General features: G+C 32.8%; 1 protein-coding gene across 1 annotated transcript in view; it reads right to left on the reverse strand.

Moving 5' to 3' along the window:
* Nucleotides 1-22447, reverse strand: part of Cnbd1 (cyclic nucleotide binding domain containing 1) — a 398420-nt gene that overhangs the window by 151152 nt on the left and 224821 nt on the right. The window contains exon 5 of the mRNA XM_033758973.1: nt 17523-17668. Coding sequence (XP_033614864.1) covers nt 17523-17668 — 146 coding nt within the window. The remainder of the gene's footprint in view (nt 1-17522; nt 17669-22447) is intronic.

Genomic DNA, 22447 nt, shown 5'->3' on the forward strand with positions numbered 1-22447 from the left:
GCTACAGATGGAAACTTTACAAATTGATTTTGAGGGCTAATCTTGTGTCTTTGTACACCCTAAAAGTTTCCAGTTGTTTTCCCGCCCTGCTTTTCCCAAGTTTTGTCACCTCACTATCCATACACAATGATGAAGGGAAAGTGATTTTTCACTCTTCCTTTAAATAAATTTTGGTTTTGTTTGGATTTCTGAGCTTAAGAAGGATCCCGTTCTGAGTAGCACAATATCATTCATTAAACATCGTGTGGTGAGGACAATGCAGAATCATTACTCTTTTAACAGCTAGAAAGTGAGCTCTCTGAGGATTGCATGGTAATAAGCATGTGTAAAGATTTATGGTGATAACAGTTATGTAAAATTAGACATGATTTTGACTACATATGAGGGAAGTAGTTAGGAGAAAGGTATATTCTAATATACACTGTATATATTTGAGTTCTGTTTCTGTATGTAGTTAACTGAAGCTTTTTAGTATAGAATAAAATTTGTAGAAAGAGATGTATCGTGTAAACAATTTTATTCAAGGGCTACTACTTTCCTTCCCAATATCAATTATTTTCTTTTCCTGTACTAACAGAACAACAATCTCTTTATATGTTTCATGTGCCATGCTCAAACATTTCTATTTCCTAGATTCTCCAACCTGTTTGGCTATGTAACTTCATTCTGATTAATAAAACACTGAGAGAATTTTTACTTTCTAAATATGCACACCACCTGTTCTACCTTGACACCTAACATAGGGATATGACGTTGGGACCGGGAAAGGATTTTACCACCAAAATAAAAAAATAAACAGATTGTCAGAGATTTCATTCTGACATTATTGAATCACTTGTCTGGTGATTTTTCATGATGTAACATAAACAAATCCTGAAAAATTTTAAGTTATCATCCTTTACATCACTGCTATTCAAAGCTGGATACAACTTCTGTGTAGATGTTGCTGGTATTTTACTTAAGTCTAAGCATAATTGGTCCACCTGTCACTAACATATAGTCACACTATCACAAAGATTATTATCTCTGTGTGAAACATCAATTTCTGTAACTATTTTTAAAAATGGCATTTTGTAAAAGGAGTGGAAATAGACTAAAAATCTTTTGGAAATTTACCATCCAAATGTAATGCATTTGGTTTGAAAAATCTATGTTTTAATAAGCTAGATATAAAAAAGAAATGGTGTATGATGAGACAATCAATGGTGATTTATCAACTTGGCTGGATTGGTAACTGCCTGGGGGATGTGTAGAACACACTTCTGGGTGTATCTGAGTAGGTCATGCAGGCATGATGCTGGGTAATATATATTGTCCCTGGCCCCTTTCTTGCCAACACTGTTTCCTTCTTTTGCTTCCCAGATGCCATGAGCTAAGGAGATTTGTTTCACTCTGCCCTTCTACCACAGTATTCCTGCCTTAGAGCCAGCCTAACAAGAACTGAATCTCTTGAAACCAAGAACTAAATTAAACTGCCCCTAGTCTAGCTATTTGGTGTTGGGTATTTTATCTAGAAACAGGAAAACTGAATAATACATATGATTAAATGAGAATTTCATGTTAGGACTAACTATTCATATTATGTTAAAAATAATTTCATAATTATCTCTGCCTTACAGTTTATTTCAAAAGCAGCGCTAATGAATATGTAATAATTAGCTAACAAGTGTTACATTGGGAGTGGCTGCCAAGCTCCAAGACAATATGTTCACCTTGATAAATATAACTCTTCTCATCTTCTGAAGAAAATCTATTTTCTTTAAGCCTTTGTCCAGTTGTGGAGAAGTTTGCAAAATAACCTCTATTTATGCTATATTAATATTTACATTTAGAAGATAAAAATATCTATAGCATTAGGTGGGTTTTTAAGGAGGTAAAGCAGATGGAAGAATTTGAGAAGCATGAAAAAATATTTAGGTGAGAAACATCTCATTGACCCTCAAATTACACTTAGGAGAAAAAGTTCAAATTAAGCCACTTTGTTCAGAAGGTGCTAAATTCACCAGACACCAATAATGTTGTGTTTGAAACAGTAAGCACTAAGTGTGAGGGTGTTTTAGAAGAAATGTATTTACTAAGTCAATACTATGTATTATGGCTTACATATAACCAGTATTCTTTTTCTTCAGAATAATGTATTATGAATGAATTCAAATATAATCTAAGAAGCAGGAAAAGATCCTAGATTTAGTTCTGGCATCACATTCATTGTACAATCACAAAAGGTTGGGTATTTCTGGACTCAATTTCTAGTTAAAATTATTGATACATTAAGTCAAATTATCTCCATGTTTAAGGAGTATTTATTTCTTCAACTAGTATTTTAAATGATTTAGCCAACATGAATTAATAAACTTTTAAACATACTGATGAAAAAGACTGTATGTAATTATAATATTTACATTGGTTAAAAGTGAATATTTACATTGGTTAAAGGTGTTTAAAATATATCAAATATTACTTTGTAAAAATGTTTAATATTAAAATGTATAAAGCATTTCAAATAGACCTTTGTTCTTAATATTCTTTACCATCATTTGCAGCAGTTTTTCCATCATCTAACACAGTTCTCAAGAAACATTATTTTTAATTGCTTTGGAATGCAGTGTATTTTGCATCTTTGTATAGTGAAATCTTTGAAATTATATCCCAAATCACAACTACTATAAACATTGTATAACACTGACAATATTTGCATTGCACATTTGGTTATTTTTAGACATAAAATAACTGCTCAATGTATGGATAAAAATAATTTTAATTAAAATGAATGAGGAAACAAGAAAAAATAAAATCACTTGTACTTAAATCAGAATTTTTGATAAGTGCATTTATTTGAAAATAGATGGAACAAGTACTATAATTATCAGAACCTAAAAACTGAAGGAATAAAACATTGGTATGCATGTAAAGCTACTGAACTTCTTAAACATTTTTGAGGTGAGTGTAAAATAATATAATTACTCTATAAGAATATCATTTTCATAAAAGAGACATGAATTTAATCTATGTTCAAGCAATTTGGCTATTCTGGAATTTATTTTGGAGATAAAAAAGTGAAAGCTGAAATGAGTACTCATACAAAACTGTCATTAGCAGCTTTACATGACAGCCAAAAGCTACAAATAACTTGGGTCTCCAACCGTAAGACAAGATGTGAGCAGGCTCTGACCTGACAATACTGTTGAATATTACTCAGTTGTTTAGTGGAAAAGAAGAAGAAAAAAATGCTCCTGGGAACAGGCCAGGACCAATTGGGATGAATCATGGAGAAAGTTTTGGGGTGATGGTAAAGTTCTATATTTTGGTAAGGATGTGGGTTATAGTATGTGTCAAGGCTCATCAAAAGACATAGCTAAGGTATAAATATACACATCACTGTATGTAAGTTTTATCTTAAAAATAAGGAACCAGAAGCATATGATTTCTGAAAAACTATGAAGTGTTTAGGGGTGGAATGTTCTGATGCTATGCCTATCAATAGAATGGAATATGGTACTAATATAGTGAGGGTGAAAACTATAAAAAGAAAATGAGTGTCTGCATGTGATAGCAAATATTTTTGAGGTCTTTCTTTTGTGCATGTTGTATATCAGACACTGGCTTAAATGTATTATGTATTAAACTTTTACTCTTTGAATGTAGTACTATTTTTGAGTAAAGTATGTACTATGGTTGCTCCAGTTTACAAGGAAAATTAAGACAGTGGAAAATTAAATATCCTTCCCTCAATGGGAGAGCAAGCAGTGATAAAGCCATTATTTATAACAGCTTCCTGAAACTCCAGATCCCTACCTTCTCTCTCCCTCTTCCTCCCTTCTTCCCATGATATATATTCTATGAGGAAATAAATTCAATTATGATAAAGACTAGACATGTAACCTAGGCGAATGTCAAGTTTCATTTCAAATTTTAAAGAGTCGTTTCAAAACAATGCATGTTCACCTAAAACATTAACAAAATTCAGTATTTCTGTCCCTAAACCATTAATATATGTTTATGACATTGTATAACAAAGATAAATGTAGAAAGAGATTTAGTAGCATGGTTTATTGTTTGTAAAAGGATTATGTGTAATTTAAGTAGATTATATCAAAGAAGACAGTGTTAATTATTGAGCAAAATAGTAGTGCTGGACTAGAACCATACATAGCCCTAGGCTATCTCCAAAAAACAGAGGTTAATGTTATTAGACCTTAATGATAAGAGAATTGATTAATTCTCAAAACACAGCTTATTAAAAAAAAACATTTTTCTTATCTAGATTTCCAACTCTAGGAACTTAGCAGTTCTGCTTACTCAAACATACTAAAGTTGCTATGAGGAAAGTCAGATGCTAAATGTCAAGTATTTGCCATGCACTCTGCTAAGTGTTCAAAGACTGAGTATTCTAATAACTTCAAAAATTATATATTAGTCAGTTTTTCAGATGAAGAAACCAAGGGTCAGTATGATTTTGTAACTTGTCACAAGTCACAAAGTATAATAACTGTTTGAAATTATCAAGTGTATTCCACCATCGGAAGGATATGCTCCACATTAACACATAAGCATCTGTGCACACACTTGGGGGTGACCTGTGTGTGTACAGCAGATCATATCCACGCAGTATATTTATATATAAGATATATGAACAATTAAAGCAAATAAATCTGCGTATGGTTTATAAGTCTTAATGGATCTCAATTAGGATTGAAATAATTCTAATTATCAGTTTAGAAATTGATTTAATTTTTCCTTTAGAATGGGATAGCTGATTTATGAAACAAAATTTTAAAATAAAAGAATTTAAAAGATCATTCAGAAAGATATTCAAAGTCATACAATTTAAGGTGATTTCAGCATACATACAATTGGGAAGAGAAAAAGAAAAAATCCTCATTTAAATAAAAAATGGTTAAAGTTTATAAATAGAATTACAAATGAAAATTCAGCAAAAAGTATGAAATATAGTAAGTACTGAATTGGAGGAAACTTCTTTGCTTGAAATGAAGAAATATATAGAGACCCACAATGCTTAGACAAATAATTTGAAGTATTTATGGAAGAAAACAAAACAATTCCCAGTACACTTAAAACTTTAAAGAACAATTCAAATATTACTGACAAGCCACAAATAAAGAGAAAAGAGATATTTGTTAAAAATAAAAGATAAATATAAACTTTTGCAATTTCGAAGCAATGAAACAATAGATAGAATCATTCAAATATTCAAAATTGTGTGAAACTATTTTATGTGAATTTCTTTCCCATTAGGACTATTGATACAATTTAGGTATACAATAGTTACTTTCATCATTAGGATCCTGTATCTTTACATGATATATCTTCATTCTTATTTTTTCTCCATTTCTCTGCCCTCCCCTTATCCCCTCCACCCTTCTCTATTCATAAAGCTTTGCTTCCATGTTTTTCCTTTTCTCATGTATTATCTTTTCCCTTCTTTTCTTTTGACTACCTCTCCCACTTGTCCTACTCCTTTAGACCTTTTCTTCCTATTACACAATATCAATTATGCATTTTGATACTTATTTACACTTTTAGTTTTTCACACCAGAGAAACTATTCGGTATTTACATGTATGTCCTGTTAATTTCACTTAAGATGGCCTCAGTGTGCATACATTTAGCTATAAATGTCTCTAGTTTCTCATTTTTTATGGCTGAGTAGTGCTCCACTTAAAAAAAAAGAAAAACTTCTTTATCCAGTCTCCACATGATGGGCAATTAGGCTGTCTCTATGTTTTAGCTATTACAAAACTGTACCACTACAAACATGGGTGCACATATATCACTGTGATGTGATTCTTTTACTTCTTTTGGGAAAATACCCAGTAGGGGAATAGCTGGGTCAAATGGGACTTCTAATCCTAGTTATTTGTAGTATCTCCATTTGATTTCCACAGTGGTTGCACCAGTCTGTACTCCAACAAAAAAGGGTTCCTTTCTCCACAAAAACCCCACCAATATTTATTTGTTGATTTATTTTTTGTTTGTTTGTTTGTTTTGAGACAGGGTCTCACTATGTAGTTGAGACTGACCTTGACCTGGAACTCACTATGTAGCCCAGGCTGGTCTCGAACTCACAGTGATCCTCCTGCCTCAGCCTCCCAAGTGCTGGTATTACAGCCGTACACCACCATGCCCTTGATTTCTTGATAGTAGCCATTCTTTCTGGGATGAGGTGGAATCTAAGTGTTGTTTTCATCTGCATCTCTTGAATGACTAATGACAATGAACATTTTTTCTTTTTTTTTTTTTGCTGTTTTTATTTCTTTGTTTTAGAAATGCCTGTTCATTTCAGATGCCCATTTTTGAATTGGTTCTTTATATTTGAGGAATCTGATATTTTTGTGTTCTTTATATGTTATAGATAGTAGACCTTTCTCTGAGAAACAGCTAGTAAAAATTTTTTTCCCATATAGTAGGTTGTCTCTTAGCTCTGTTGGTGGTTTCTCTTACAGTGCAGAAGCTTTTTAAAAAGGTGAGATCCCAGTTATTGATTCTTTGTGCTGGTTCCCATGCTACTGAGGATTTGTTCATAAAGGCTTTTCCTATGGCAATATTTTCAAGATATCTATCTAACTTATCTTTCCATCAAATTTAGTGTTTCTGTTTTAATATTTAAATCTTTAATCCAATTGGATTTTAGTTTAGTGCACAGTGAAAGGGGTCTAGTTTTAATCTTTGGCAAGTTGAAGTTCAGTTTTTCCAACACCATTTATTAGAAAAGCTATCTTTCCTCCAGTGAGGATGGTTGGCTCTTTTGTCAAAGATGAGGTAGCTAAATACATCTGGAGTTGTTTCTGAATTTTCTAATCTATTCAACTGATCCTTGTCTGTTTCTTTGCCAGTACCATGCCATTTTTATCACAGTGGCTTTGTAGTATGGTTTCAAGGTGGGGATTGTGATACCCCCTGCCATGTCTCTGTTGCCTAGAATTGCTTTTGCTAGTCTAGGTCTTTCCTGATTCCTAATTCATTGTTGGTTTGTTTTCTCTAGTTCTGTGAAATATATTATTGTGATTTCAGTGGGGATTGCATTGAATCTGATAGCAGTTTTGGAAGTACAGACATTTTCACTATATTGGTTCTTCCTACCAAGGAGCTAAGGATGTCTTTCCATATCCTTATAACCTATTTGATCTCTTTTTTTCAGAGTATTATAGTACTCAATATAGAGGTGTTTGCTTCCTTTGTTAGATTAATTCCTGGATATTTCATTTTTTGGATGTTATTGTGAAAGGAATTGTTTCCCTAATTTCTCTCTCAGTGAGTCTGTTATTTGTGTACAAAAAGGCTATTGATTTTTGAGTGTTGACCTTATATCCACCTACTCAAATGAAAGTTTTAATTAAGTCTGGAAGTCTTTTGGCAGGGTTTTTGGGGTCTTCTGGGTAGAGAATCATATCATCAGCAAATAATGACGGTTTAACTTCTTCCTTTCCTATCTTTATTGTTTTTATTTTTTTCTCTTGTCTAATTGCTGTGGCTAATGTTTCCAAAACTATATTGAAGAGGCAAATTAAATAATACGAAAAATAATATTAATTTAAAATGTATTAAATATTGATCCCAGATTTTGCAAGACTATGAAAAAGTTAAAATCAAACTAGTTAAGAATATATTTTATTAAAATATTTATATTGTTTATCTGTATTACTTAAAAACTGAAAAGAAATACTGTCATACACATAAAAAAATGAACATAGAAAAGTTTTACATGAAAGACTTCATATTTTAAAATATAATTATATTAAGTGAATACAAGGCATTCAAAAGAAATATAAAATAGTAATAAGATAAAGTTTAATTAATCATTTTGGTAGTGACTTTTCAGGAGGTCAAAGTTCAAATACTAAATTTGATTAAAACAAAGGTTTGTGAATTACTTGCTAAATACCTCCCACTCTCTAGTGTATAGACCTTTAAAATCAACCAATCTAATAGGATTTAAATGTTTCAAAGTTCTATAAGTGGATGAATAAGGTCACATACTCTGTTGACTAAACCCTCCCTGTTCTATAAAATTTAGTGCATTACCTGTCGACTAAGGAAGCCTTTCCTGACCTTCAGCTGCTGCCATCCAAAGTAATTAACTCTTGTCCTTTGGGAACTTTTTTCACAGAATTGCTGTCAGGATATTCTGTATTGTCGGTTTCTGCCAATTGATCCTAATCTCTGGAGAGAAGGAACTCTGGCAATGCCTTGGATATTTCCTGCCTGTACCATATTGCCCAGGTTATTTCTGTTATTAGAAATACTTATTGAATGAATGAAAGCTTAATTAATGAGCCCCTATTGAATTTGTATTTCTCTTCTAAGAATCTTATGAAATATTTGGAGGCAAATTTATATTATTACTTTACTTAAAACTCTTATCAATTGAGGAATGAGATAAATAAAACTCTTTGATAGATTATTTTCTTCTTGGTTCATTAGGCAGAAGCCTAGGAACATATCATAAAAATATATAAAATTTAATGCAGACAGGTTAATTCATGGTGTCTCCTGTATTAGGCCTAAACAATCCCAGAGATAGTAATGAATGGTTTCTTAAAGCCTTGGGAATATTAAGTGATTGTTGTACATGTTAACACCCTCAGGACCAATTTTTCCTCCTTTAAATTACTTGGAGTATATATATTAAGGCAAAAGCCTGGTAATCTTCCTTAAAATATTGCTATAATTTATAGAAGACCATCTATAAATAAAGCTGGATATATATTTTGAAATTCATAAAACCAAATTTCATCATAATACTAATTAGAAGGGATGTAAAGAAATTGCTTTCATTTTATAGTGAGCATAGCAATTGCATTGTAATATCCTGTCAGTACTGATACTAACTATGGTAACAGTAAAAATAAATACTGTCCCAATAGAAGACACTGGGCATGTAATTATGATAAAGGCATTGAACAGTCAATAACCTCAAATAATTTTTTTTTAATAATAAGAAGGTCCAAAGAAGAAGTAGCTTTTTTGGAGAAGATCTGAAGTGAGTTTTATGAAAAGACAGAAAATTTTATGGATCTTGAAAGTCAGGTAAAGCTTGGTAGAGATAGACTGAGAACAACACATTTAAAATGTTGGAAATAGCATGAACAAGACAAAAAGAAGCAACATGGAATTACCCTATGGTCTTTAATCAAGCATAGGAAATGATGCAGGATAGTGATTAACTCAGTTTGTTGAAGCATAAAGTAGGGAATAACATTTTAAAAAATCAAATTAAATACAAGTGGGAGCATGCTTAGGAAAGCCAATGTGTACTGGAAATGCTTCCAATAACCAATTACCAAAATTTTAGAAATAATGACACAATGCCCATTTTTCAAATAAAGTACAATTTTCTGTACTTAAATTATCCAAGATTCAAAATTTAGCATGAGACAATATTGGCATTCTTCTGTGATGCTGGAATAAAATATCTGTCATTATCTTTCTACAACAGTTAGGAAAATGTTTCGAGTTGACAGGCTTTGGAATCCTCTCAGGAGACTATAGGTGCGCACTGCTAGGTGTGTCTGAGTAGGGGATAAATGGGTGTGTAACCTTGGGGTCTATGTTGGGTCCCTTATCCTTTCTTTTCTGGCACTATTCCCCTGTGTCTTCTCAGCCACCATGAACTGAGCAGCTTTATTCTGCCCCACTTTTCTGTCATAATGCTTTCACCTTGAAGGCAGTCTACTAAGAACTGAATCTCCTGAAAATAGGACCCAAAGTAAATCTTTCCCCCTTTAAGTTGTGGGTGTTTGGTATTGTGTTCCATTGACAAGAAAGTAACCAATACATGGATACCAGAAGTAGGGATATCTAGAGAACCCATCTCATGCCCATGTTCTACAGATCCCAGGATGGACTTATATGATTTAAGGTATAAACAGAGGGGCTTCAGTCTTGCTTTGGTCCTACTATTTTCTAGCCACCTATTTTTCCTTTTTGAAAGGGAATAATTACACTTTGCCATTATACCTTGGGACTACGCAACTTGATTTTGATTGTATAAAGTTTCACAGCTAGGATTTTTGCCTTGAGTCACAGAAGAGACATTGATTTGAACTTTTGAAACATGCCCAAATTATTTCAATTTCTGGGGAGGGATTGTTTAATTGCTAGTTGTGTGCAAGATGGTTGTATTACGTTAGGTAGAATGGTGAACTTACAATTATCTTTATTTGGAGATCTGGTATGGTTTAAGTAGATGTGTTTAGATTACAAGTTGACAAGAGGTTGAGATACTGTGTATGACAGAATGTAAGTTGATTGACTTGTCATTTGCCTGGGGAATTCATGGAAAAATTCTAGTTGTTTCTGGTTGAGTCATGGAGATGTGGACTTTTATCTCTTTCTCCTTCCTCTTTCAAAGTGTCCCCCTGCTCTGCTTTCTTTCCCTCATGAACTGAGCATCTTTACTCTTATGTGCTCTTCAAATGATGTTTCTACCCTAGAATCAGCTATTTATGGATTTAATCCATAGATTTATAGAGGGGAGAAAATGAAACTATGGGCCAAAATAAACCTCTCTTAAGTTATGGGTGTTGAGCATTTTGTCCCAGAGAAGTCATGGCTGTCTAACACAGAAAGACCTTAAAAATACATACTTCTTGATTCACTGTTTTTAGCTTTAGAAATATCATAAATAAATAATTCAAAGTAGGGCTGGGGATTTAGCTCAGTAGTTCTGCTACCTGCCTTGCAAGCATAAGGTCCTGAGTTCAATCCCTGGTACAAAAATAAAAATTCAAAGTAAAGACAAAAATAAGTACACACAAAAATTTTTAGAACTGCAGTATATAAATCTCTTTAAAGAGACAATGATTAAGTAAATTCTGATATATTCATCTAAAAATATGTTAAATATACTATTATTAAAAATTTATATTTATAGAAATATTAGTAAACCAAGAAATCCTATGATATGGTAAATTTAGAGAAAGAGCCAAAAATGTAAGATTTCACCTGGAAATACATATGTAACTAAAACTGGAGGAAAATATGTGAAAATGATAATAATAACTATCAAATTAATGGGATTAAACAAGATTCTTTTTTCTTTACTTGTGTTTTTAAAAATATTTTCCAATCTTCGATAATGATTATATTTCATTTAGAGTAAGAAAAATACCGATATGCAATGAATAATTTTTCTTCAATTATGAAAAACAGAGACAAGTTAGGAGTCTGTTAAAGTTACCCACATAAGAATAAATGAAGGGAAGCTGAACTACACACTGAGAAGGCAAAACAGAAAGCAAAAGTGAAAGATTAAAGTTGAATTTATATATTATGACTTAACTAATTTAGGCAGAGAAAGAGAAAGTTAAAATTTTTATATTTTTAATATATCCCAAGTAAAATAATACCACCATTAAGGTAGCTGATTGTAAAAGAGCTATGCTGAAAACAAAATGTGAAGTTTGTATGTCATAGCTTCTTACAGGAGCCCAGAAAGTTCTCCTAAAATGCATAGAAAGAAGTATGTCATCTACACAAATACAAAGCAGAGGTAAGGGCTAAAACCAAGGAGTCTAAGAATCAGAAGCATACAAACTGGAATTGAGTCATAAGAGGTATTATAAAGAAAAATAAAGAGAGACAGCTGGAGAGTTCTAGTAGGGCAAAGTATGGAAGTGAAGTGGAAATACAAATAAATCAAGCTGTTTGTAAATGACTTTGTCAGAGGCTGGATTTCTTTTGGAGATCCATTTTCTAAAAGGACACCACCAATGAAATCATTCGTAATTCTGCCTAACTTACATTGGCATAGGAAAAAACTTTGTGAACAAATCCTCAGTAGCATGGGAACTAGCAGAAAGAATCAACAACTCAGTTCTCATCTTATTAAAAAGCTTTTGCACTGCAAAAGAAACCATCAACAGAACTAAAAGACACCCTACAATGTTGGAAAAAATTTTTACCAGCTGCTCCTCAAAGGGCTCTTATCTATAATATACAAAGAACTCAAAACAATCTTGAAATATAAAGACCCAATTCAAAAATGGACATCTGAAATGAATAGACATTTCTCAGACAAAGAAGTAAAAGCAGCAAGTAAATATATGAAAAAATGTTCCCCATCACTGGTCATTTGAGAGATGCAGATGAAAACAACACTGAGATTCCACCTCACCCCACAAAGAATGGCTGCTATCAAGAAATCACACAATAACAAATGTTGGCGGGGTTGTGGTGAGAAAGGAACTCTTCTGCATTGTTGGTGGGAGTGCAGACTGATGCAACCACTATGGAAATCAATATGCAGATACCTCAAACAGCTGGGACAACAGGTTCCACTTGACCTAGCCATCCCTCTGCTGGGTATCATTCCAAAAGAATTAAAAGAATTATAAAACAGTGATATATGCACACCTATGTTTATAGCATCACAGTTTGTAATAGCTAAAACTTGGAAACAGCCCATTTGCCCATCAGTTGGAAACTGAATAAAGAAGATGGTTTTTCTATAAAATGGAATACTACTCAGCCATAAAGAATGAGAAATTAGATTCATTCATAGGAAAATGGATACATACTGAGGGTATACTCCTAAGTGAAATAAATAAGTCATACATGTATAAATACCAAATAGTTTCTTGGTGTGAAATACTATAACAATACATATGATCCTAATGATATAATTAACATTGTGAAATAGGAAGAAAGGGCTAAAGGTGTAGGGAAAGTGGGAAGGGTAGGGGAAGGGTAATAAGGGAAAAGAAAAAATGAGAAAATGAAAAAATTTAAATAAAGTGTTTTTAAATGGAGAGGTTAGGAGGGGGTGAAGGGAGGGCAGGGACAAGGGGAACAAATAAGAACCAAGAGCTGTCATGTAAAGGTACAAGATCCCAATAATGAATATAACTGTACTGTCTACCTAAAATGTGCCAATAAACTTAATGAGAGAACAATCAATCAATCAATCAATCATCCAAGTTTGGTGCATTTGGTCACAGAACATTGGTAAAGACAAACTGTAAATGTACCAATTTTTAAAGCTTCCCCTTTCATCTAAGTCAGTTATAGAGGGGGGATGAACAAACTGAGAATCATCATACACACAACAGTTTTGAATTTTAATCTATTTCTAGGCTATCGAAATACCATACGATATTCTCTCCACATGCTGGGCAGCAACAGTGTACACAGCTCCCAGTAAGCCACACAACCACAAAAAGAAAACAATCAATACTCAGTGGTGTAAGCTGTGCTGTTTGGTTATATGTGTTAATGCTTTTGTTTTACTGACTATATTCTCATCTTATGATGAGTTTATTCAGTACAATATATTGTAAGTTACTTTAAATGAAGTTGTATATCTGTAGGTTTTATAAAAAGAGAATTTATGACTATAATTTCTTGGTGAATGAATATAATCAGTTTAAACCTATTAAGTATTAATCTTTAAAATTAAACTTCGTTATACAAAACAACCTAACTATATTTCTTATTTCAAAAATATTTTTGATTTTGTATGACACATATTTAAGTGAGAACATTTTATTTTTTTCCAGTAAGGAACATTTCATTCAATCATTTAAACTGTTATATTTAAATGATTCATTATGTGAGTTTCAAAAACATGTACAATATAATGATCGCTTTCCAACATTAAGATACACCTCCATGATATCTTAAATGTTAGGAAATTATTTAATGCATTTTAAAATAAACTCAGTACTTCAATTTTAAGATTGTATCTTTTATTAGTAGTAGTTATAATTATAAAAATCTCAGTTTCAAAGAAAGCCTATTTTCATTTTAGAATTAATATATATTTTTCAAGGCCATGTATACCTTTAAGGAAGCCATAGTATAGACCCTGGAACTAAATTTGTTATTTTTATAACAAAAGTATATTTTTTGAATTTTGATTAATTTACATATAGACAAGATGCACACTCCATACTTCATGAGACTTAGCTACTGCATCTTTATATGTTACATGAAACATAAACCATAACATAAATTATCAATGCAAGCAAAGGAAATGTTAAAAATTCAATAATAACAAATATTTTCAGCATTAAATGAAATACAAAAATTTATCATAATAAGTAAGGAATCTTTGATCTATTACTTCACAAAAACTCAGAAAACAATAAAGTTAAATTGAAGAACTAGAAAAGAAATACTACTGTAAGTTTTAATAGGATCCTAGTAGAGATAACACAGTAAAGATGATATAAATAAAGAAAATATATTATTCATTTTATAGAAACTTGATTGAATAGAAAGGTAAAGGTAAATAATAATATTTTTTATCTGGGGTCCAGTTCCAGATTAGTTACTAAATTGAGATCTCAAGCAAGTGAATTTTTTTACTTTTCATGAGGTTAACAATCTAAAAAATTGTGTTACCATATCATAAACTAAGAGGACCAATGGAAAACACTTGAGATTATTTTATTTCAGTAAACTATGTCTCTATTTCTATAATCCCTATATATAACATAGATAAGTAGTAATTTTAATAATTTATACATAGTAATCATAACAAATGAATTACATAAACTAATAAGTATGGTACAATGATCACTTAAACCTGAAATATGTGATTCACTGCTATAAAAATCATAATATTGTTTTCTTGTTCATATTTTATTGTTCACAAAAGCTGAATGTATAAAAGGATGACAGACTAGCCCTAAGTTTAGGAAACTTCCTTAAATAAGTTGGCTCTGAAGAACGAAAATCATAATATTGTTTTCTTGTTCATATTTTATTGTTCACAAAAGCTGAATGTACAAAAGGATGACAGACTAGCCCTAAGTTTAGGAAACTTCCTTAAATAAGTTGGCTCTGAAGAACGACTGGCCAGAAGGGAGATCAGAAGGTAAAACAGCTGCATGAAACTGGGCCAAGGAAAGAAAATCTCTGCAGCAGATTGAAAGTCAGCAGCCCGGTGACGAAGGCCAACGTGAGGGAGTACTTTTACTAACAGGAGAGGGAGGGAAGTGCATCCATGAATAAAGAAAAAAGGAGACACAGCAAACATCTAGTTGGGCTTGTTTCTTAAACTGGATGAACTAAGAGATCTACAAAGGTCATATATTTAATAAGTTCACAGCTTTGATAGTGAAACAAGGCTGAATTGTCAGAACTAGACTTGTACAAACCCAGGAGGATTCTAACACAGGTAAATGTAAACAGAAACTTATAAATATTTTTAAATTATTGAAAGTATACCCCATTGAAATACTAGTTTTAGTGCTTTATTTAATGTAAATAATCACATTAAAGTTGATTGTTACTGAGGTTTCATATTTTAATAGTTAATGACGAGTTATTAAGATGTCATCAGAATAAAATGTTTGCTTCTAATTGTAATATAGAACTTTCTTCAAAAACACAAATGTGTAATTATACATACTGACACATAAATCTACATTCATTATAGAAAAATTAGGCCAACACAAATATATGTAGAATGCTGAATTATTCCTATTGCATTAGCTTTACTTACTGCAATGAAATACTAAGGAAGCTGATTTTATGAAGACAAAATTTGTCTACAACACAGTTTGTAGGTTCAAAGGCGAAGATTAAGAAATCCCATTTCTTTAATCTTTGGTAAGGACACCATAATGGCACATAATGGCAGTTGGAGAACTAACACGTCAAATAGGAATAGGAAGGGAAAAGATGGACAAGACCTCTTTGCTCTTTTTGTAATAATCTCCCACAAGAACCTAATGGTGCCACAAGAAGTAACTCACACCCCAGATTTTCTGAGGCCCTCTCACCAGGACACTCCTCCCAGAGGTCTCACCATCCCCCAACAGTGCCACCCTGGGGCCTACCCTTCAGTCAAGCCTTTGGGGGGATCACTCAAACCCCACCCAAACTATAGCACTTTCCAATTCTACTATGCTTCACAAGGCAGTACATATTTTTGGATCATCTTGCTGAGCTCATTCTTATGCATTTAAAAAGATGATGCATGTGCATATATAATATTTATATAATTCTGCAATTGTTCTATTTTTTACTAGCCTCTAAACACTAAATATATGTAAAACACATATATGTAGATAGATAGATAGATAGATAGATAGATAGATAGATAGATAGATAGATAGATAGATAGATGATAGATAGATAGATAAAGCATATCCATAGATAGATAGGTAGATGGAAACATATCCCTCCGAACCAATGCCTAGAATCCCATAAAATAGGCACCACAATGTGTGTTGTCAGTATTCTACTGAAGATATTGGGTTGTTCTAAAACTTCTTACCATTAAATATAATTTCAGAGCTTATGAAACAAATTAATTTTTAATTGCTATCTTCAAGCTAATGGCAAAGCAATGTTGAATAGTTGTTCTTTTATTACTTTAAAGGCATTTTAATCTTTGGAAAACTCTTTTGATTTATTTTTCACTGCTTGACTCTGATTAAATGAAGCTAATTATGAGAGAAAACATTGGGGAAAAACTGTCAAAATATGTAAATTTTCAAAGGGACACATTCTCCAAAGTTCCAGTTAGTTTGCAAGTCATGATCCCGATGAACTACTTTATAAAACCAGTAGTGACACAATGCACAGAGAAAGAGATTGTCATTAGCAGAAGTATATTTGAAGCTCAATGATAACCATGGTTTCTCTGCATGATATTTTTATGTCTTGGGGGCTCTCATCTGTGGAAAATAATAATAGCAATGTTCATCTTTATTTTTTTCTTTGAGGAATAGAAAATGGATACCCTTGACACACAATGTATGTGTTGTATGCCTCTCCATTAAAAAAATCTAAATATATGCCACCTTCCCTACACCTTTAGTCCCTTTCATCCCATTTCACCATTTAAGTAATCTTATTAGGATCTTATGTATTATTTCAGTTTATTCACACCAGAGAAATGTACAAGATCCCAACAATGAATGTAACTGTACTGTATCCCTAAAATGTACCAATAAACTCAATTAAAGATGAAAAAATATAAATATATGAATTTCTATTAACATACCTACTGTACCCCTAGAAAAGAGACAGCTGAAATTGGAAAACTAAAATCTGTCTAGGTACTTCTTTTCCAGTATCTAGAATGGTACCTGGCTTAGGCAAATAATCGTTTCCATCATTGGCTGTCTTAACAGAGAAAACCACAGCTAGACTGTTACTAAATATGGGTACAAGTGAATGGGCCTCAGTGTGTGATCCCCAAATTAGTAATATCTGCTGATGGATTATTGGAAATGCAATTTATGCTGCATCCCAGATCTACTGAGCCAGAAATTCTGGGGTTTAAGCCCGCCATTGTGCATTTCATTGAGTGGCCTGCATAATTTCGATGTTGTGTGCTCAAAGTGGAGACACATTGGTATGCATCTTAGACATTACATACTAAAACTTGAAATGCTATTTATTTCACTAGTAATCTCACACATGGAATATAGGCTGATTGTGTACTTTTAAAATGTCAACTGAAATTATAAACATTGTAATGACAGAAAAATCAACATAGATACAAACATTTCATCCTGCTAGATGATATCTACATTAATCTGTTACCTATGCTGCCTTTGACCCAGGTTTCAGAAATGATATTCTTGCTAAGTGTTTTCAGATGATCATCATTTAGCTGGGAGGCTAAGTCTGGAACTGTCTTCAGCGTCTTCCACACAATGTTATGTTCATGTGTTGTTCTATTAACAGGCCTTAAAAAGAAAGATGTAATTTACAAATGCGAAAACCACAGAATAAATGTAAAGAAGCAAAGCAAAAAATGCTTGTATTCTAAATTTCCAGTATTGTATTTTCTTTTTATTTAAGAGTTGTTTAAGGAGAACTGCAATTGTATTATATTTTAGCTTCCTATTTAGAAATTTCTTTCCTCTCTAATATTAATACACACACATTGATGCAGATAGATAGATAGATGCAGATATCTCCATGATACTTTAAATTTTAATAAGTTACATAATGTCATTGTCTATTTAAAATGGAAAACTCAGAGTTTTAATTGTAAGATTCTATTTTTATTCATAGTAATTATAATGTCCTTTTTATTTTTTTCTCATTGAGTTTATTGGTACATTTTAGGTATACAGTACAGTTACATTCATCATTGGGATCTTGTACCTTTACATTACAGGTCTTGGTTCTCATTTTTTTCCCCTTGTCTCTGCCCTCCCTTCACCCCCTCCTCCCCTCCCCATTTACAAACATTTTATTTCCATTTTTTCATTTTCTTAAATTTTTTTCTTTTCCCTTATTACCTTTCCCCTACCCTTCCCACTTCCCCTACACCTTTAGCCCTTTTCTTCTTATTTCACATTGTCAGTTATATCATTAGGATCTTATGTACCATTGATAGGAAAATGGATACATATTGAGAATATACTCCTAAGTGAAATAAATAACACATGTATAAATACCAAATAGTCTCTCTGGTATAAAAAACTATAATATCCTTTTTGGATATTGAATAAAAATATAAATTCTATTCTCACCATTTATGTTTGATTCTTAATAGTGCTTAAGTATTAGAGTTAGATCAAATGAAGCTGCAACTTACCACAATATAAAGTTTAAGTAAAACAATACATATGCAATTTTAAGTTAAACAATTATCTTAGAATGAATATTTAGCATTACTTTTATAATTGTATTATTATTACTTTGTGTGTGTGTGTGTGTGTGGTACCAGGGATTGAACTCAAGTCCTTGCGCTTGCGAGGCAGGCCACCAAACCACTGAGCTAAATCCTCGGCCCAATAATTGTATTAATTATTGAATAAATAAAACATGATAATCAGGATAAAAACGGCATGTTAACATTAGTTCTCAAATGATTACCTATCTGTTATATGCGCTGTTGCTAAATATCCTACATTTTTCAAGCAAATTTCTAAAATCTGTGAAAAATCAACTTATCAATCTGAAGGAAATTTAGGTGCTCATATCACATGTATGATTTTGCCAGTTACATCCCAGTTTAGACATGTCCTATTTAGTATGTTTGTGCATGTGCTTTTTGTATGATCATATAACCTGAATTTTGTTGTAAATTGTAGTAAAAGTAAAGAAAAGTTTAAACAGCACTAGTTTATATTGAGAAATGGTCTTGAGAAAACAGGCTTTATGTACCATTGTTTAAAAATACATACTTCCAATGTAGCAATAAAGAATTAGTGTCCAAAGTGGTATGGAGTCATAACTAAAACCCAAAATATGTGTCATTGGTTTAACTGCTATTAATTTCCTGCCAGAGGTGGCCAGAAAATATAATTTTTGAGTCAGGATACATTTATTAGTTGCTTGTAATCATTTGGAAGGCAGATCAAGTTCCTCAAGAACTTATTAGCTTATACAATGTAACAAAGAGGCAGAAAGTTATTCTACTTTGAGGTTGCTTACTTGTAGCAATGTATTAAGTCAGTAAATGTGATCACTTGTCAAGCAGAAAGGAAAGAAAATACAAAGGATCCGTAAATGTTGAACAGAATAATAAAAGCCACAGGCTTCTTGACCTTGTGTAACAAGAAAAGTTTTAAAAAGAAGACTTCACGAGTGATGGTATCTCAAGTCTTTTCAGTTAAGTAGAGATGCTTAACCCTATGACAAAGGTCTAATGAAAAGTTGTGGCTTTCCTTCCAAGACTATTGTCCTGAAGACCTGATGGCAGCCTCCATGAGAAGGTGGGAAGGCACAGGGAGAGGAAGCAAGAAATAGAAAAAGAGTTAAAATAATGTCTAGATTATAACCTTGGCTTTGATCATTGCCTTGTAGAGGATACTGGAGACAAATGTATCAGAAGTCTGATATGCTTTTGAAGGATTTATGCCGTTGAAAATAGTATAAATTGCATATTATGGCCTAATAAAAATTTAGCTGATTGAATTTTCAAAACAAAAGAAACTGGAACAGTTCCTACCCTTCAAAGAAAACATAATCTTTTTTTTTTTCAGCTTTAATTGAGTTTATTGGTACATTTTAGGGATACAGCACAGTTACATTCATTGTTGGGATCTTGTACCTGTACATGACAGGTCTTGATTCTCATTTTTTCCCCTTGTCCCTGCCTTCCCTTCATCCCTCCTCCCCTCCCGATCTACGAACACTTTATTTCCATGTTTTCATTATCTCACATTTTTTCTTTTCCCTTATTACCCTTCCCCTACCCATCTCACCTTCCCTACAGCTTTAGCTCCTTTCTTCCCATTTCTAAATGTCAGTAATCTTATTAGGATCTTATGTATTATTGCAGATTATTCACACCAGAGAAACTATTCGGTACTTACACACGTGTGCCTTATTTATTTCACTTAGGAGTATATCTTCAATATGTATGCATTTTCTTATGTTCTTGTTAGATTTGTCCATTCAGGATTAAAAAGAGAGAGAGAGAGAGAGAGAGAGAGAGAGAGAGAGAGAGAGAGAGAGAGAGAGAACCTCACATATAGAGAAGCCAAGAAGTATTCTCGCCAGTAAAACAGATCTACCACCTAATTTTCTAAGAGCAAGGGGCTCAGAAGTGGAAAAAGAGGGGCGGGAGCAAAGGGGATGAAAAGGGGAACTAAGATGACTCCACACAAAGAAGTATTCACCAAGTACCACAAACATGTACTATTACTTCTAGATACTATGACTACTATTACAATCATAATAGTAATAATTTCTGACACTAGTAAGGCAGAGAATTTTACATATCACTCCCTAAAATAACATTTTTGCTATGATTGAATGACTTTAATATATTCCTAGCTTCTCTTTTTCTGAATGAGTTGTTAAAGGTGGGCAGCCTGTCCCTGGCTCTACCATTGTGCACCATGTAAGAGGACAATGACAGACAACCATCTCTCTGGTTTTTATGCTGATCAGTCAGATGGAGAAGAGGAAATGTCACTGAATATCCTCAACTTTGAGGTACAGTAATGGATGGAAGTTTGAATTTTGTCCTTTGATGACAGAATGAAGTGCTACTTGCTAACCACCAAGATCATGTGTGCATATCCATCCATCCATCAATACATACACCAAAATGAATGCAAATATGCATTTGTATCATATATGCACATAATAAAGATATATATTCATGAATGTATGTTTGTGCCTCTCTACATATACAGATATAAACAAGTGCTAATACATTTAGAGTACTTACAATGTATTCTATCACTTATTACCATTTAACAAGCAGAAGAACGAATGCATAAAATAATTCACTCATAGTCTCTTGGGTAGTAAGTAGCAGAACTATGGGGTAGGGGTAAAAACCCAGTCAGTTTGATTCTGGATTACATGTTTGAGAATTTCAACAAATAATCAAAAATGTGTGAATTTTTAGATGCAGAGGCTTTTCCCGGCAGGCAGAGGGGAAGATTGCCTTCTCCATAACGGTCTAGTGCGCAGCCTGGGTGTTGTCGCCTCTGAGGAGGCGGTACCACCGGGTCAGGCTCACATTCACATACGTGCATGTCTACATTCCTCGTGGAAGCACCTCTCCTCGGAGGTATCTTTACCGGAAAACCTTACAGGTATTTCTCTGTATTCTGCCTCGGTCCTCAGTTCTTCCCTACCCCCAGCCCTTTTCTTTGCCCTCACTCCAGCCTTCATAACCATGAAGCAGCGGTAGCCTTTTGTTCGGGGCCCCCTCAGCAATGAGACAACTCTGTTTCTGCTGAGCCCCTTGAGCCTTGCACGGTGCTCCCTTCTGTGGAGCACAGGAAGAGCAGTTGGCACTTTCTACAGCTTTAGACCCTTTCTTACACCACCCATGCTCGAGTTAAAGATGTTCTGTGAGCTTCCATTTGGAATTGTTACTCGACTATTCTGACATGAATTGCTGAGGTTTCTCTCAGATTTCTGCATTTCCTGAATTCCATGAGAATGTTATTAACCACTATCATATGTTAGAACTCAGATTTTATCATTCTGATCTTCTATAATTTCCAATATATCTCCTTAGTCTATACATTTTGAGCGCTATGGTTTAACACATCGACTACAATTATGAATTTCTCTATTACTTCTCAGAATTATATCAACTGCTAGATAATTGGAATCTATATCATGTGCTGAAAACAATCACTGCCTTTACCAGTACCTTAGGTACATCTGCATTCCTTCTGGTGTTTTTTCCACAATTCTGTTTTTTCAGTGATTAGTTTTTATTTAAAACTTTTTTTGGATCATATTTGCCTAATCAAAATTTTACCATATTTTTACTTTAAAATGGTGTGTATCTTGGACTTTTAATGCTGGATTTCCATTAAGAAAACTTAAGTCAAATTTTTTTGCTAATATTAGATATTTCAATTTATGAAATGAGATTTTTTTATTTTATTTAGATATTTACATTGAAATATGTTTTACAGCTTTTAATATAGAAGTCACGTACTTTTTCTTAAATTTATTTCTAAGTACTTTATATTTTGAAGGCATTCTAAATGGTTTTGTCTACTAACTTTCCTTTTTTTTTTTTTTTTTTTTTT

This window comes from Fukomys damarensis, unplaced genomic scaffold (assembly GCF_012274545.1).
Source record: "Fukomys damarensis isolate Sample0158 unplaced genomic scaffold, DMR_v1.0_HiC HiC_scaffold_5, whole genome shotgun sequence".
In the NCBI taxonomy this organism is placed as follows: domain Eukaryota; kingdom Metazoa; phylum Chordata; class Mammalia; order Rodentia; family Bathyergidae; genus Fukomys; species Fukomys damarensis.